The following is an 18,878-nucleotide window of genomic DNA, read 5'->3' on the forward strand; positions in this document are numbered from 1 at the left end:
TCACAGAGCTGGCGAAGCGTCTCAGTGGCTTTCAGGTTTAAGTTGCGCCTTGAACATCCCCAGTTGGAGTCCAGTCAGCGACCTCTGTTGTGTCTCGTTTTCCACCATCTCTCTGCTGTCAAATGAAGCCGTAAGATTGCTTATAAAAGCAATACAGAAATGTGCAGTTTAATCAAACCAGCTGTCCAACTCTGAGAATCTTTTTAACCATGCTTGAGTGGAGCTGCTACACGACAACATAAACAACCTGTAATTGAGCTAAGCTAGCTTAACTGCCTCGTTTCCTTGAGACTGAACTCTGAGCACTCTCATGTCTAGCTTTGCCTCTCCTCTTGTATGAGTGGTTTAACACGTGTGGACCTTTGCTGACAGCACATTTCTCTCGGTAACCTTTGTTTGTGTTTTTAACATTTAGTTCTCATCACAGAAACAAAAGGCGAACAAATCTGAGCTGCTGTCGCGAGCCGGCCGCGCGGGGGCCTGTATTGAATGACTCATCATGTGTTCGGGTCTGTTCCGGTGGCTTCCACTGTGAACCAGCACGATGAAACAATTACCCCGGCAACAAAAGCTAATTGCCATGATAACAGAAGCTCTGCCCTCGGGTGTTACCCAGAGAGAACGCCACATACACCCAAACGCCCAACCCACTCTCCCAGTATGCCAAGGAAACACTTTCCCAGCTTAAATACATCCAGACATGTAATCATGAGTAGATCTCACAGCAAAACAGGTCTTGTGTACAGTTATTTGTTGCGCAGGATCAGGTTCAGGAATCACCTCTTCCAGCACTCAGCTTTCTGCTAATGGACTGCAAACACACTCAGAGTGTGTATGTATAGGATTTGTAGGGTGAGCGAGGGAGAGGGGGATGGGAGGGGGGCACATATGTCTAACCATGTGTGCAGGGAAGTGCTTTGCTTAATTTAAAAGCCTGGGAATGTGGCCTCCTTTTCACCGCTCGCCTATGAGGCTTATTTGACATGAGGAAGTGCTCAGTGTGGCAGAAGCCTTCATATCCTCTCTGCCCTTGTTTTTCTCTCCGATGTTGATTCATCTCCTTCTCTCCCTCTCTGTGCTCCTCGTCTTCTTTCTTCTCACCCCTCTCAGGCTGCGTCGCAATATTATTCAGCATCCTCGAGGAAATGTGCTTAGTCCAGGGAAAACAAGGTGATGTGCTTCGACTGGAGATGTTGGCAATATCAGTCGAGCGTTTGTAGCTCTTTAAGAAGAAAATTAGACCCTCTTTTTTTTATATATACTTGTACCAATCCAAATATATTGTCGCTAATAAGAAAAAGATAAACTTGACCTTGAGAATCTTTGTGCTCCTCTCATTAGCCTGTCAAAGTAGTGTAAGAAACGTGCAGTGTTTCTTTTTTTATTCATGAGCTGCCAGTGGGGAAGTGCTTATGCATTTTTAAAGATGTAGTCTATAGTATACACAAGAGGGAAAATACCAGCAGGCTCAAGCCTTCAGAGGATTGGAGGAGCCTGCTGAGAGCATCATGATCAATATTTTTGTCTTAATAATGGTTCACATGACTACTTATGTAAAGGAGGTCGATTGCAGTGATGAAACACCCTGTTAGATACGACCTGACTCTGCCGTTCCCCTCAGCTCTGCGGACCAACCACCTAACGTTAGCGTCTAGTTAGCTGGTGAATTTAGGGGTCTGCATTACGACTTAATGGAGACCAAAACAGAGCACAAAGAGAGACTTGGCAATTGGGAGAAGACCAGATATAAGACTCAGGATGACTGATAATATTAATGTGTCTAAAGCCCTCTTCGCACGGGACTAACCCTAACCCCCGGATATGATTGAAAATGTCAAGGCTCCGCGTAACATGTGCTTAAAGCTTTAAGCCTGTTGAAAGATAGACAAAAGATCCTTACCGCATGTTGCCATGCACATTTTGCTCTTGCGAATTGGTCGCCCGCCTGTGTAGCGAGATGAGTCTCCTGATTTCACACCCAAAATTGCGTCAAAACTTTCCTTTATAATTTCCGACGCAGCCTCAATAATTCTCAAGCGGGAAAGAGTCAGGAAAAAGGGGCGGAGATAACAAAAACAATATTACAAAAAAAAATATTCTACCCCAAATTACGGAGATTCCGATTTTCACGGGACTAATATTATTATGATGAGCTCTGTGTTTGCCAAAATTTGGTAGGTAATGTGCGCTGGAGTTTTTACTTTACAAATTACGGACATGGCAAGATCACAGACGACCTCCGCAATTATTACAGATTACAACAGGTCCCCAGTTAATACCAGTCCCGTGCGAATGGGTCTTAATTGACGTGGAAATAAGCTACTCTTTGCTAACATTTGACAGGCTACTCTGTCTCAATGTGTGTTAGCATCTTGTTCCAAACAGGTTGGCATTTTTGAATGCAAATTAATCTCTCTTTTAGTGTTAGGGTGGGAGGCAGACTAGCTAGTTCCAACTTTATAAGGCTTCTAACAGAATAGACAGACGTTTGGCAAGTTGTGTCGCTGTATCCTTCGAAGGATGTATTTTAGCGACGCGTCGAAGGCTGTGGCCCAACATATCCCGAGATTTATTTTGCGCCAATTCAAAACGAGATGGCGGACTCTTAAGCGGCCGAGGAATACTCCTTTAAATGTTAAGTTTTTGGTTTCAATTCAATCGATTAGCTAGCGATACAAATGTTAAAAAAAGAAGTAAGGGGCCTTGAAACAAATGATCTTTCACATCATGTAACTTTAACTATTATTTTAGTTATGTTAGCAAATTAGCCAGCTAGCTACCTGTTGCTAGGCGACAGGAGCGGCTTTTGGTGACGCAAGGGTAACAGCTGCTGACGCAAACAGGAAATTCTCTGTAGACCGTCTAATTTCAGTTCGGCCTTAGCGCTCTACGTGGGCTACGAACGACGCATCCTTCGTAGGCTGCGTCCTGAATCAAGTGTTGATGTTCCGATGCCTCCAAACCCCCCCAAAAAATATCAGTGATAAAACTTTTCATGGCGTACGTTTAGGGAAAGCAGGAAAATTATTACAAGCAGAATTAGGAACATGAACAATGGCTGCATTTCTTAAAGTGATTTAGTCTCAGGGCTCTAGTACTGTGCATATTCACTCGTACTTGGACTCCTGGTGAAACAGAGCCATTGTTAATGTTTTTACACCTCCTGCTTTTCCTGCATTGAGTGCAGAAATCCCATTTGTGCTGTGAAAAAGGTCGTTTACTGTGTTACATATCCTTTACTGAACAAGGATGTGTTTCTCTCTCTACTTCTCCTGGCATTCAATAAAGTGCGAATGAGCAACACTTTTCTTTGTCTTTTAAGCTTCATCACTAAAATTCTGTTGAATCAAAAAGGTTTTGTCTTTGTAATCAATATTTTTTTAAAGAGACCTTTACTCATTCTGTTCATTTGGCCTTCAGTTCTTCCTGTTCTGCACGCTCTTCCTCTGATTCATCGCGTTATTTTAATGTCACTGATTGTGATTTTCAGCGATATCTGACCTTTCTCAGATTATGCCGTATCGCCTGCTTTCCCCGCTTCACAAACACGTCGTCACTCTGTCCCCTTTGCCTCTCATCTCCGTCGTCTCTCCACTCGGTCACCCTTGTTTTCTGGCTGAAAGCAGCTGTGATGTTAGGCAGCTATCATGTGCCCTATTGTGCCTTGTCTCCCTCGTGTCATGTGACCAAAAGAGAGTCACTCAGAAGCATTTAGCGCCCTGTCAGAAGTGGTGAGGAGTCTCTTATTTTTGCTGAAACCAAAGAGACGAAGATAAATAATCTCAGATCCTCTTTCTCGTCTTTTTTTGCACTACATCCCACCTTGTGTTGATTCAGCAGCTGTATGAGCTGTATGTAAAGCAGCAGCAGACAAGTTGACACTTTATTTTTGACTGCTTTAAGAGAACTGAAACCGTCAGCCTGGAGCTCGAGGCACTCCATCCCTCTGGCCCAAACTGCTCCAGAAATAGGGCCTGTTTTTGTAAGAAGATCCATCACAGAGATGCAGCCGCCTCCCTCTTCCCCTCCCAGTGAGACTCTGGTGGTCTGTCGGGTCTCTGAAGTGTCTGTTATGTGATTAGAGACTCTATTTAACTTATTTAGACATGTAGGAAACATGGTGTCTGTAGTTATCCCTCATGGTTTTGCATTCAGAGTCGGAGTTTCTCCTTAAATATGCAGACCATGAAGCTCTCAGATCGTATCAGAGATGAAATGTATTATTATTTTCCACTGGAAAAGACGATTAGTGTTTGTCTTTATCATGATGCATTAGGAGTCAGATGACATTTGCGTGCAGGGATTTTATCTGGAGTGAGTTGTTGAGGTTATGTTTGAATTGAGGGAACTTCACGTTTACATGTGCTCGGTTTAATGACCAATGTGTTTCCTGTTTGTTTATAGAGTTCCTGTGTGTCTGTAGACGCCGGCTATTTTCGTGTAACCACTTTCCAGCCATCAGCATCTCAATCTCGACTCGCTGTCTTTGGCCTGTCTGCAACATCCAGACGTGCTGCACAAGAGACCGAACCAAGCCATCCGTTGTTTACCGTTATATAAATCGTCTGGCCTGCGGTCGTAGAAATGAATAAATTGTGTTTCAATATATCGATGTGATTTCTGCTGGTTAGCTCGACAACAGTTGGGACTGATGGATATTTGACAGAAGGAGGCTGGTTGTAATCGTGGGAGTTGGCGCTGAAATCCATGTGTTAGGTGAGCGTTAGAGGCTTCTCCCTCAGGAGCAACATGACGTCACTGTGCAGTCTAAACGCACAGTTTCAAATATTGTTCAATAGAAGTAAACATAACACGCATGTCACTAACCACAGAGATTCTTACGATGAACGGACGGTATCTGGCTATCGAGACGTCTGACTGTTACATTTTTTTATTGTAAATTTAGTACTACCTTCAAGGGATAGTCACCCAAAATGGCACAAATATCACTTTGTTTTAATCCTGGATATAATTGCGTCGCTCCTCACATAAAAAATGCTTTTACGGACAAGATATGCAGGCTTTTAGTTAAGCCAGCAGAAGCTCTGCTATCTCATCTCTGCTGAGTTATTTGAGGCCGTTCAGACGACGGCGAGGGAGCCTGAGGGCAGATGATGCAGGAAAGTGAGAGCGAGCCGGCTGAGACAGAACCATGTGTCACAGCGGTGCAGGGGGGTCTCTCAGGTGTCATGCTGTCTTCCTCCTACTTTAACAGAAAGGTTATTGGGGGAGGGTGGGGGGTCATATTTTGGCATTTGAATGTTGCAGGCGTCCTCAGGGCCTCAAGAACTAGCCGCTGATAAATGCTGTTTAAGACAACCACTTATTCACTTATCTGCTCCTTATTGTGTTATTTTTATTGTTGATATAATTGCACAAAGACGCTCAGGGTGTATGATTACAGTGTATGATCTCATTATCTGCAGGCTCTCTGCAGGTAATACAACAATTCATCAGTGTTGTCTTCATTATTTTCTTACTCTCAGGCGCTACTTTTACTTTGTGCTACACAGTGTAATGCTGCTGTATGAAGAGGGGCAGGTTTATCAGCAGTGTAACATTCAAAAGATATTATAATTTATTATTACACAGCTGTGTTAAATACTTGATTCGGATTGGTTGATTACGGCATTCTGCGGTCTGTTATTTCTCGATGATACCCCTTTCCCACCAAAATTAGCGTGTTGACACGGGTATAGATGCCGATTGTCTCTTTTCCCATTGCCAGTGAAGTGTACTTCTTTCGGCCGCGTCGCCGTCTGACGTCACAAACATGCTCGAAACAGGGTTAGTAAACAGTGAAGATGTTACGGTGGTTAGGTCTTTATTGTATCTATTACTCATTCAGTCTGTTTATCAAAGAGTCGCAGAAGTTACCGACAGAGCATAACATCGCACCGGAAAGGGGGTGGACATTAGCGTGTCGACACAGGTTTTGTGTTCCCATCATTGCTGATTGGAGCCGAGGCGATTATTACCCGATTGTATAATTGCTGATTGTAGCCTTTCCCACTAAGCAAAAAAGCCGGGTGTAAGCGGGTGTTAGTGAGTTTTTTGACCAGTGGGAAAAGGGCTTAACAGACCGTTGCTATGAAGAACAGACCGTTGCTAACGATGCGGCTCTAACCACACAATCCGTAGGACAAACTGTAATCATGTCAATCTCCTGAAAGAAGTCTGGTAAATTTGACGTCCACTTGTTTACAGAGGGGAAAAAAAGAAAAAAATGTCATGTAAAAATAGATTACAAATGTGATGGTTACGGATAATAATGTGCAGTCCCATTTATTTGCCTTATTGAAAATCTATGAAATCTAAAAGAAACATCTCACACAAAGTGAGATGATTTGTACATCTTGAACCTGCAACAAAAAGTCAATGACTTGATTTGTCACTTGCATAAAAATGTTCGGTGAATTCCTCAGTTATTTTTTAAGCAGAAATAGTGTCACACAGTTCCAGCTTCTGTAATGGGAGAATTTGCTGCTTTTCTTAGTCTAACATGATAGCAAAACTAAATTCTTCTGGGTTTTTCAGTTATTGGAAAAAATCTGAATTTAAAGTCGTCACTTTGGCTACTTGCTGGCTTTTCATAGATTTAGCAATAAGAAAGAAATCAAGAATTTAATATGGAAACTGAAACAAGTAATTTAAAGTTAAAGCCATAGTAAAAGTTTGCACGCCTATAATGAGGCTTTTTCCCCACTCGCTCTGCTGCTGCAGTAACTGAATTTGTGCCTTTTTTTAATTTCACTTCATCTTATATAAACTGTGGCAGAGATTAAAAAACCTGACTGTCAGTGAACATGTCAGGCATGCTCTGTAGTCTCTTTTTGTGGCCCTCACACCTCCAGGCTGCTAATGTGAGACTGGCTGCCAGAGAGCCAGTCCCCGAGGTGTTGAGAGTGACAATGAAAGCCTTTAGTCACCTCCCAGAGGTTACATCACCTCTGCCAGTCCAAATCACCTCTCCACCTGCTGTCGTGTGTTACCCTACTGAAGCGTTTTGCCACCTTCAGGCACATATGGTGCTAAAGTCAAAAACTACTTGAAAGTAGTAATTTTATGATGTGATTTCTCTGAACCTCACAAATCTCTCTAGTGAATAAATCCCCTTTCAGCTCTTTAGTTGTGAACAAGATAATTTTATGCTTCCTCACAGCTGTGTGTGATGTGAAACTTCTCTTCTGCTTTTCACCCTAAACTCCTGCAGGAGATTCGCTAACTGATCAAACACTTGTGTTTTTAACCCACTATCATTACACCACACATTGTGCACACCCTTCTGCACAGCTGTCTCTAAACATTTCTCGATGTGCTGTAATGATGTCGCTGCACCGCAGTGAAAGGCCAGGACGGAGAGGGGAATTTTCCAGGGTTCAGTTTTAGGTTGAGGTCTTGTAAACGTGCCTCTGCTCAGCACACAGGCTGTCAGATTTCTACAGTGGCAGTGTGTTACTCCTGATGTGGTGGCTGCAGAAAGGTGTGGCTCCCCAGTGACCAACAGTCAACCAGATAATCATACAGAGACTCTGTTTCACTGGTTTGACTTAATTGGCCACCGTGACATTTGCACCACTGGCCAACAGTATGAGAATAAGTGAACCGAATCCGCCCTCCTGTCCAGGAATTTATTGTTATATTAGCTTTCTTTGCTCAATTTAATTTATGTCTGTACTCTTACAGAGACAAATCTACTCCTGTAGTGACAAGTCCAGTACCAGTATTTGTACCAGTATTGTCTGCTACTTACTATCCCTCCAAGACTTGTGAAATTACAAGAAATATACGCTGTTATTTATATTTAACACTTGTAGGCTATACTACTATTGATGTATGACTGTTATATTATTATAATCAATGTTTTTAGCCTGGTTCAGTACACTGAAGGAAACCTGACCTTACAACAAGCTAAGGAACTAGAAACAAGCTAGGCTAACGTTAGCGGCAGCTCGGCTAGCAGCCACTCCTGACGTCCTGGGTCTGCTTCAGAGCGTCGCAACACTTAAATTTGAAACATAAAACTGCTTTATATTGTTTTTCTTTACTGGGCTTATTATATAAACTTTAAACTCTAAAGAAAATAGAGCCTTAAAATGTGCGTGGAAAATAGGGATTGCTAGCGTACTGCTCGCTTTGACTGAAGTTACACTTTTAGCTAGCAGCGCATTGTTGTTCTTAGTCGCTCTAAAACAGTAGTTGCTAGTTGCAGCCCAACTTTATATTTTATATTTTGCTATCATTACTGTTTTAGAGAAGAATAAACATGTTCATTTTTGAGTGGCTGATAAGTTATGGTACAGGATCAGTGTATACTAGCATACTCACTGACACCCTATAGCATATTTTAGGCTGTATCAGAGGCATTTCCTAAACTGGTATCAGTATTGGAACAAAACTACTAACAAGTTAATTAAAAACTCTCTAAAAGAAGATACATAGACCTTTAAATGTCTCTCCACAATCATCCTAACAATGTTACAACATTTGACTGTCCTCTCTCTCTTGTTTCAGTGAACAGAGTATCTGCCAGGCGCGAGCCTCGGTAATGGTCTACGACGATGCCAGTAAGAAGTGGGTGCCCATCAAGCCCGGGCAGCAGGGCTTCAGCCGCATCAACATCTACCACAACACTGCCAACAACACGTTCAGAGTGGTGGGAGTCAAACTGCAGGACCAGCAGGTGAGAGAGACTTTAGAGCAGCAAGAGACCTATTATAATCCCCTTCCTACATGTTTACAGATCACAAGTAGCTCTCCCTACATTTCCCTAAGTGACTTTTGAACATCTGTGTGGTTTATACATTACCTGGTGCATGCCAGCTTTATGTCATATGTGATGAGTGGTGCAGATGGATGTTAACAACGTGATCAAGTGTATGATTGCAGAGTTGGTCATGTGAGGGCTAAAATACTGAGCACTGATAAAATCACACGATAGACACAACAGTTGGGTTTAAATATATTGAATGGGGGTTTTTCAGGAGATGTGAGCCACCCTTCTGTTATTTTCAGGCTCTTCAGATCTATCAGGATAATCTGAGCTTCCCAGTTATGATTGCTGTTTGGAGTTTGTCAGTATTATTATTTCAGTATTGTAATTTTACGGAGATTGGAAGTACATTGATTGAAATACCTTCTATCAGAACTGGTTCAGCACATTTTCCTTTGAGTGATCAGTCAGTTGCAACATCTTAATTCACAGCTTCATTTTTCTTCCCCTGTTGCAGGTGGTGATTAACTACTCCATAGTGAAGGGCCTGAAGTACAATCAGGCCACCCCGACCTTCCATCAGTGGCGTGACGCTCGTCAGGTCTATGGGCTGAACTTTGCCAGTAAGGAGGAGGCCACCACCTTCTCCAACGCCATGCTGTTCGCCCTCAACGTCCTCAGCTCGCCTGACAGTGGAGGTAAGGATACATCATACACAGTATAAATCCATTTTTGACGTTTAATGTTTATTTGTATTGGGACAAGTATGAATGCCACACACAACAGCATTTATAGCCTTGGCTAATTTGCAATGCCCGTCCCTACCACAACATTATACCGTCAACTCTTCTTCCGCTTTTGAGATCCAGATTTGTATGTGACTTACTGGCAAACTGTGAGGTTTTTTTTAGACATTTTCTGAACATGCCATCTCAATAAGTTAATGACAGATTGTTTTTAAGTATTTAAATCTTAAACTGGTGTTGGAAACCTGCTAATGGAGCCTTACCAACCAGCACACTGTCTTTAACTGGCATCTGTGACTCATTTAAGTCTATTTCTGCTCTCAGAAGAATGTCAGGTAACCACAGTCAAATAATCCACATAGTGTTAAATGTTTGTTTTGAATACATAGACACTCTGTCATGGATGCTTTCTCAAGAAACACTGATGAAAATCGCGGTGGATAAGAATATTCATACATTTAATTGGCACAATTGTCTAAAATGTTGATGATTTCTTCACATTTAATCCCCTGCAATGTTTAAAGCCTGTAAAGTGTAACCGCTTAACTGAGCTGTACTACCCTCTGCTGGTTAATAGAGGTACTGCAGATACACTCAGCACTCCAGACCAAACAGCAACAACAGCAGGGATATTAGTCTAAAAATAAAAAATAAAAAAGTTCTTTGTTACAAAAAAAAAAGTAAAATTTCCAATTTTATTTAATTCTGTTATTTCGAAATTAAAGTAATTATTGGAGAAGTGAAGCTAAATGTACAGATTTTATGGGTGTTTTGAGGGTTGGGGGTGTGTGGGGCTCAAGCATGGACAGTAAACAAATTAAATACGAATTTTAAATGAATTTGAAGCCAAACACACGCCTACTCTTGGGTGACTAAAGAGCGTCTGAACAGCTCTGGTTACGAGCTACTTTTAATCCCTGTGTGCGTGTGCATGTGTGTGTGTGTCTATAAGATACTGAGGGAGAATATCTGTGAGTTTTTAACTGCAGTGACACCCCATCCCATCCTTGTGACCCTCCCATTGGGTGCTAAAATATCCCGCACGGAGCCTTGATGTCGTACCTCGCCGTGCTCACATTGCAGCCCTCCTTTTTGTGGGTGCGTTTGGATTTTGGATCATGGGCCTCGTCATGCACGGCAAAACCGTCTGTGTTCACGGAAAACGCTTCCTCGCTTACTTTACTACTTTTCTCGTATTATTTCCTGCTGAAAGAAGCGACAGAGTGACATAGAAAGTGTTGGAGACTGCAGAGTAAGTTTGTCGTCATGCTGACTCCGGAGTTTTCTCCTGGGGTCCTCAGGAGGGTTTCGTCTGCCATCATCGTCCTCAGTAAGAGAGATATATGTGCACTAGTTATGTGTGTTTTTCTAATGTTACACAAGCTGAGCATGTTTCAGTTGTTTTTGGTGTGTTGTGCAATGTGTTGCTTACAGCTATGGAAAGATACTAAGTAAATTTACCTGAGTAGTTTACCTAAGCACAGCTTTGAGGCATGTGTCCTGTACTTGAGTTCTTCTATTTATGGCTGCTTTATACGTTCCTATATTTCAGCTGGAAACATGTACTTTCCTCCCGTTGTTTGACAGCTATAGTCAATTTTCAGATATCAATGACTGAGCAGTTACAACAAAGAGTAAATTCTCCTCTGAACTTCTCAGAGTTTCACTGAAATAACTCTTTGTGGCCTAAAAAGTCCTACAAGGTTAGAGGAAACCTTTCTGGCAGAACTTCTTCTTTTTTTATCCCACATTAAAAAAAGGAACTGGCCTGTTACTGTAACTTAAAGAAGATAAAACAGGGGGGAGGCGGGTAAACCTTAACTACACTAAAGCCTTATTATCAGCAGTTTGGGGAAAGCTAAGATAATAAAAAACTATACCAGACTCCGGAGAGCATTCAGATTTAGAGATTACAGACCAGAATAAAAGTCATAAACGTGATGAGACTTCTACTTCTTCTTGTTTGAAATCCATCTTTTAATGAAGTGGCCGTCTGTAGAAAGATTAACAAAGTACAACATGAAGGAATAATTGATTTTAAGAACAACTCACACACACGAACACACGCTGGTCTCATGAGGTTACAAGTCTAATCAAGCCCTCACATCCTTTGGGGCATTCCGTTCATCCTTGACCTTCACCATGGCAACAGCAAGCGCCACGCCATGTCAGCAGCGGAAACACATACACTCACCGGCCACTTCATTAGGTACACCTGAAAAAATCTAATGTAATCCAATACACCAGCTCAGTCATAAGATTTGCTTTTATGTTGCCTGTAATGTGCAGGCTTCTTTCTAATGTTAATTCAATGATATTTCAGCATCAAGGTCATAATTTGGTGGTGGGGCTGTACTGAGCTGCATTATATTCAGAGGTGTCTCACTCTGGCCAGCTCATGTGTGTAAATAGGGAAGACAAAAAATTAGAGACATATCTCAATATAATGTAGTTGCTGCATTAGATTGTACAGGTGTACCTAATGAAGTGGCCTGTGAGTGTGTATGAATGGATACACATGCAGTACAGCAAAACACAGAGTGATAGTGGTCTCATTAATTAACATCAAGCTAATTAAGGCCTGCAGAACGACCGGGAAGTGCTGTGTTCAAAGAGTGAATCCCGAAGATCTCACTTGTTTCTATCTGTATTTGTGTTTGTACTTTAATGTTTCTGCCACAAGTATTGCTGCTGGTACAAACATACAATTAAAAAACATGTTGTTATTATACTAAACAGTGTCACTGGAGCACAAACTTGTTCTCCTTTCATCAACGTCCTATTCTGGCTTTAAACCAGCAGGTTGTTTGCTAAACATCAAGTTCTTGTTTCTAATTTTATGTAAATTCAATGTTTAATGTTCAGCTCTGCAAACAGAGCGCATAATTAGCATGAGCTAACAAGCAGAGTTCAGGGAGTGGAGGAACGCAAGACATCTTCCAGCAGTAGCTTTTTGTGCTTCGCTTTTTCTGTCATGGTAGCAGCACAAAAATGAATCAGCTCACCGGGTCAGCATGTGAAGTATGTCATCATCAGCAGCGATACCTGCATGTAGGAAGACAAATATGGAAACATAAAAGGAGTGGTTCTCTATCTCACGGTCAGAAGGACACAGTTGATGCTAAATTACAGTGAATTAAAGAGTCAGGGGGAAGCGAACCTGACATCTGGTACAGAAAGGGTTAAACAATTCGATGTATTCAACCCTTGCTGTGAGCCAGTTTTAAGTCACAGCTCCGCCTCATGTTGACTGCCCCCATCGCCCCGCCCGCCAACACCCCCATGCTCCAGACACAGCCAGCGGAAATATCACCCATGGGTGTTCTTAGCGTCACGGTGGGCGTTGAAGTTTAATGACTGGTATTCTGGTGATATGTGATAAGCGCTGTCCCGGATGCTCCCTGTTAATAGCCGCTCCAGAATGAGGCTGTCACTGCGTCACTCAGCTGGAAGCTTTTTATACTTAAGCTCAAGTTAAATGTTTATTTAATTTCTGCTGTCAGTTTTCCTGTTAATTTGGATTCCTGTCTGCTGCAGTTTACAGATGAGATTCCTGTGGCTGCAACAGAGCTTGTTGGGTCTCCAGGGCAACGTGCCTCACATGACGCTCATTCAGTTAACACTCACTGCTGGGACTGCTTCATATAAAATGATTATAATTCTGAGGGTTCATACACGATAGACAAACAGTGAAACATGATACATACAGGTATGAGTCATCCACGGTCAGACCTGTTGTTAACCATGCAATAAAGACAACCCACAAAGACGCCATAGGACAACACGATTCAGCAGTGACTTCAAAGGCACGTATCTAATAGAGACGAAATGAAAAAGCTCCCCTTGCGCTTTTACGCTGCAAAATTCAATATGTAACAAAAAGTGTCAGATATATAAAGATTAAAAGGGGGGTATATTATATTTTCAGTTAGGCAGGATGATACATGAGACTAAAGGGAAGTGATGTGAAAGTGAGGATGAGAAGATAGAAGACAAGAGGGAAGTCTGCTGATATAATAGAGGAAGAAAAACCTGGAACCAGGAAGAGGCAGGGGGGAGGGGGGATGAGTAAATTCAAACAAGAAGTGAAAGAGCGAGTTTTGTCAGAAAAAGGGAGGAAACAATTAGAAGAGTATGAAGGGACATTAGCACGTTTATATAGGGTGGCGCTGTTTGGCTTGTAATGGTATCTACTGCAGCCTCTCATAAGTGCTGTGAGGGAGTCTTTCAGCATTTGGAATTACCACTACAAATTAGTTTAACCTTTAGTCTATAAAACGTCATTATATAATCATACTACAATCACAATAAAAATCGTATCAACTATTTTAGTACATTTTAGGCTTTAACTGATACACATTTTATTTTACCTTTTAATTGTCTTTAACGTCAGAACGCCTTTTTTTATCAGTGTGTCGCCTGGTTCTTCAAATGCTTCGTTGTTTATCTTTTTAATTGTTTTTGTAATTAACTAGATATCATTGTAAATGAGGGATGCCCCTTAATGATCTCTCGAGTTAAAATAAAGGTTGATTGATTGATTGATCAGATAATTGAGAAAAAGCGAATCACAGCTTCTAAGATTGCGTGTGTATGTTCTCTTTACAATTAAACAAAAACAGATAAAAAGCTTTTTTTTTCTGGTTAAGAAACAGTCTGAAAGTAAGTTTTTTTTCACCTTGTGTCTTTCAGGTCCAGTCGTCCAGCGCCAAAATGGGCCGTCTTCAGAGGAAAGCGAGGCACAGAGGAGGTATGATGCAAGAGCATACATGAGGCCCACTTTGCATTACATTAACACATATGATAATACAAGTCTGTGCATGTGGACACATTTTAGAGGGAAATACAAAACTTAGGCCCCTAAATAATAAAAATATATCGCTGTAAATGCAGATCATCACTTATATTATTAGACTTACACACTGATCAGCATTGACATCCTTTCAATTGACAGGATGATGGAGCAGCATCAGATGCAGGCGCACAAGGAGAGAGAGCGACGAACGTCTGGATCAGGTGAGGTTTAAACAAACACACCCACACCCACCTTTATTAGCACGCTCAGTCTTACACACACGGCTGTGGAGATCCTCTGCGTTTGCTCCGAGCTCCGCAAACATGAAGAAGAAAAAAAAACCTGCCACAGAACACTCCAACTGTCAACACACAAACCTCACACGGTGTCAGAGGATATTTGCTCTTTCTTTGTTGTTTTGTGTTAATGAGGGAAGTTATCAGGTCAGGCAGAGCACACTTTACTTCTCTCAGCAAACAGGTGAGCTCATCATTAATAAATACCAGAGATTCCCTGACACGGTAGGTTCCCGGAGGTAAACAGGCTTCCCCCGCTGTGCTTTGTGTTAGTGTTTCCCACCTTAGTCCCAACCACGACTCCCCGGTCTGTACGCCCTTATGCTTTTTTATCCATGCACACATATACATGTTCAAGTCTGCCCCTTTAAAGCACATACAGACTTAAACATCCTCCTTTGTCCCTGCTGTCAGTGGCGATACCAGAACCCTCCCGTCCCTGCAACATGCTCTACTGCCATCTCTTTCTTCCAGCTACTGTTGGGGGGAAATGCCATATGCTTTGTGACCATGGCTCAGTCATGTTGCATTCTGCTGCTTGTTGTTATTCTTTATGATATTTTGATTCTTTCTTATTTGCTATTGGCTTCCGTTTTTTGGATTGCTCCTGATTTTCTCATCTTTTACTTGCTTGGTTGCTCAGTTGGTTGCTTTTCATTCTTCTCACGTTTTTCTCTTTTCTGTTCTCCTTTGTTTGTTGCCCTCCTTCGTCCTCCTCTTCGTCTGCATCTCCTCCTCCTCTCTCTCTCTGTCTCTCTCTCTCTCCTCTCTCTGTCTTTCTCTCTCTGCCCGTCACAGTCGTTTCCACTCTCCAATATAAAGTCTCCACCCCTCCCACCCACCCAGACACTCCACCCGAGTACAGACAGTACAGGGCTAGCACACTGCCACCCTCCTACGTCCGCGTGGCCTCCTCCTCTCCTCCCTCCTCCGTCTCCTCCTCTCCCTCTCAGGAGAAAGAGGCGGGGGCTGCTAGGGACAAGGCCCAGCTCTCCTCCCAGCTCTCCACCTCGCTCGCCTCCGCCTTTTCCCCAGTCCAGGCGGGAGTGACCACCCAGGGCCGACAGGTCCGTCAGATCCCCCTGTCCCCCCCCACAGCCGCCCGCCACCTCCACCTGCAACAGCAACTGCAGCAACAAGACATCATGCTCCCCCCCAAACATGGCACCTGGTCCGCCTCCCATTTGCAGCAAATGTACGCCCAGATGCCCCCCTCCTCCTCCCCTCCCATTATGATGGCCATGCATGTGAAGCAGGGTATGCCCCAGCAGCCTGCCCTCCCCATGGCTCACCCCCTCCCTCCATTAAACCCCAGAATGAAGCCCCCACCTCTTGACCCCGGCGTTGCGACTCACCAGTACCCCCAGCACCAGCCCCACCCTCACCCTCACTCCAACGGCCAGCCAGACGACTCCTACACTCCTCACTCTCAGCACATGCCACTCACCCCGCAGTACTGCGAGGCCGTCCCCCTGCCCCCCCTGATAGGTCAGACAGCCCCAGGCCCCGCCCCCCAGTACCCATCCACCTTCCACCCTCAGCAGCAGCAGCATCCGCCACCACCACAACAACAGCAGCAGCAGCAGCAGGTGTACTACCAGCAGGCCCAGCCCCCCACCACCACCATCACCACCTCCTCCTCCTCCTCCTCCTCGCCCCCCTCTTACACTGCCATGTCTGACGGGGGCTCGCCCAAGAAGACCCCCTCCCCCGTCCCCCAGCAGGCCCCCATGGCCAGCAGCAGTAAGTATGAGGAGGAGAGAGGAGGAGGTAGTCTCTCAGCAGAGGGATGTTACATGTGTCGCTGTGTATGTGTTTATGTGTGGGGAGGGTGGGCGGGTCATGTGCAGGGGAAGGGGATTATCACCTATGAAGTCAAATCAGTCAGCACACGATAGACTGCCAGTGTTATTAGCACATGCAGCTTTGTGGTATCCAGTTTCAGCACAGTGCAGCAGCACAATAGGCGTTTGACATGTCAGGCTAGGAAACAAAAGTGTTCCTAATAACGACAGCACGACACGGAAACTGGAGCAACCGAATGGAATTTAAGCATCACTAATTACTATTTACGCTTGACATGTCGAGATGTCTAAAGCATGCAGGCAAACCAACCCAGCGCTTGAATGTTGTTCACGAGGCAAATCAGTCACATGACCTCAATCCAGCTCAGCAGGTGTTTCACGTACAAAAAAAACACTGAAGGAAAAATGTCCCATATTGGCAGCAGTAGTAAATCATCAGCATGAACATAAACAGCAGTCATTGACTTTGACAGTGACAGTTTGTAGCTGCTTATGAAACTGATGCGTCTATGTGACCTAAAAAAGGCCAGAATCTATCTGACTAAATCTGTTACGGTAAGTGATCCTGTTTTGCCTGTCACCTGGTTGGATCCAGATGAAGCAGATTACAGCATGCAGACATAAAATGTGTCACATGTTCAGTTGCACATTTAAAAGAATGAGTGAATACAACACATGCATGTACAAGATCGGATCAGCAAAGAGATAAAACCAAAAATAAGCTTTAAGTTCATCACAGCTCGTGTTAGATTGACAGGACGTGCGGGGGAGAAAGAGGGCGTGACATGCAGCACATGGCCTGAGTTGGAATTAACCCTATTGCGAGAGTGTTACCTTAAAGTAATAATCTTGAAAATGTTCATGTAAATAAATGTCTGTTAAGACACGATCTATCGCCGAATGAGGTAACACAATGGTGTTTGAGCCTATGGCCCACTGATGAAAGCCTTTGCATTTGCAGTATGTAGTATTATTATGGACTGGGTGTCTGTGGCGACACTCGTGGAAAAAATCACAAGTGGCGCCCAGTTATTGACGCGTTTCCATCAGCCAGCAGTGGTTGGTCTGCCAGAGAGGGTAGGCGGAGCTAAGCGGCTGCTTTTCCGGTCTCCGCAAGTGTTGCGAGTAAACAGTAATCTACTATGGCTGAACAAACAAAGAAAAGATGGATGACTACAGATACAACTTCAACAATAAGTGAAAATCCAAAGAAAGAAAAAAAACTCAACGCTTAGATGAAGGCCAACAGTCTAAAAAGGAAAGCGACCGTCAGCGAGGAAAATCAAGAGTTACAAAGAGAACGAAACTAAAATTTTCAAGATAACATCTTTAAATGTGCTGTTAAAGGTGAGCCACTGAGGCAACCAATCAGTGACTGTTACATTCTCTCTCCTAAAATCAAACAACTTTTTAATAAGGAACTACAATGAATACACCGTACACACCCTTAGATAAAAGAGTCTGTTCTTTAAACTCAGTCACTTTCTGTCACATCTCTTGTGCTCGAGCAGAGACACAATAAAATATGGCACACATTTTTACATCAACCTCTGTGCAGCCTCAGTTTTCCACTCGTGTAATCATATTATGAAGTCATCCTGCAAAAACCGAGGTCAACATTTTGTTACCTTTGCTTTGTAATTAAACTTTATTGTCCCATGGTTATTCAGTAGCAGACAGTGGCTGTTTTAGAATCCTACTCGATGGTTGAGAAAGGAATTTTTTTATTGTTTTATTTGGCTGCAGTGTCACTTTCACCAGCAGTGACTGTGTGAAAGGATAAACAAGCAGCCTCGTGCTCCACTGAACCAGCACGGCGGAGTTTTAGAAACTGTCCATTTTTGCAACTGTGTGATGATGAGATGATAAAAGTTACTTTCACACTGAGTGAACTGAAATAAAATTGATGACCTTTTAGTACAAAATATTTAAAATTTGACTCTTTAACTAGCGAATTCATTAGCAATCAAATCCATCTCTTCGTAGATACCAGAGCGCAGCACCAGCAGCCATCAGTCCAGTAAAAAGCAGTTATTAGGTGTTAGTTAAACAGACAGACGATCGTCACACAACCTTCCAAAGGGCAAAAAACATCGACAAACCCTTACAGCCATTAACCAGTATGAAACTTTGCCCCTCCCAGGCCCCCCTGTCTCTGCAGGTCACCCCGCCATGCTCTCTGTGGCTCCTCCTCCAGCTGCAGTTCCAGCACCCATGGCTGGTCCTCCAGCCCCACCGCCACCTCCGGGTCCACCTCCCCCCATGGCAGTGCCCCCACCTATGCCCCCTCCACTGCCCACCGGTGGAGGGCCTCCTGGGGGCCCGCCGGGGGCCCAGCACCAACCCTCAGGACTGGCTGCAGCGCTGGCTGGAGCTAAACTACGTAAAGTACATAGGGTGAGCCGTGGATAACACTCAGGAGATCCAGTGTTTCTGGTTTAGCTTATCAGCAGTTATGTGTTAGAAGGATAAATAAACCACCACAAAGGAGACACCCGAAACCCATTGTACAATGTGCTCTTC

The 18,878-nt window shown here is 43.5% G+C and overlaps 1 protein-coding gene across 3 annotated transcripts in view; it reads left to right on the plus strand.

The window, feature by feature from the left end:
* Nucleotides 1-18,878, plus strand: part of evla (Enah/Vasp-like a) — a 39,709-nt gene that overhangs the window by 17,164 nt on the left and 3,667 nt on the right. For 2 of the 3 annotated variants that reach the window (XM_069661266.1, XM_069661265.1), the window contains exons 2-7: nucleotides 8,515-8,683; nucleotides 9,231-9,411; nucleotides 14,152-14,209; nucleotides 14,414-14,475; nucleotides 15,349-16,293; nucleotides 18,499-18,752. In XM_069661266.1, coding sequence (XP_069517367.1) covers nucleotides 8,515-8,683; nucleotides 9,231-9,411; nucleotides 14,152-14,209; nucleotides 14,414-14,475; nucleotides 15,349-16,293; nucleotides 18,499-18,752 — 1,669 coding nt within the window. The remainder of the gene's footprint in view (nucleotides 1-8,514; nucleotides 8,684-9,230; nucleotides 9,412-14,151; nucleotides 14,210-14,413; nucleotides 14,476-15,348; nucleotides 16,294-18,498; nucleotides 18,753-18,878) is intronic. The other variant, XM_069661267.1, reaches the window with a different exon arrangement.

The sequence above is a fragment of the Semicossyphus pulcher genome, unplaced genomic scaffold, assembly GCF_022749685.1.
Source record: "Semicossyphus pulcher isolate SPU_LCO1_2020_fin unplaced genomic scaffold, fSemPul1.0.p SCAF_14, whole genome shotgun sequence".
In the NCBI taxonomy this organism is placed as follows: Eukaryota; Metazoa; Chordata; class Actinopteri; order Labriformes; family Labridae; genus Semicossyphus; species Semicossyphus pulcher.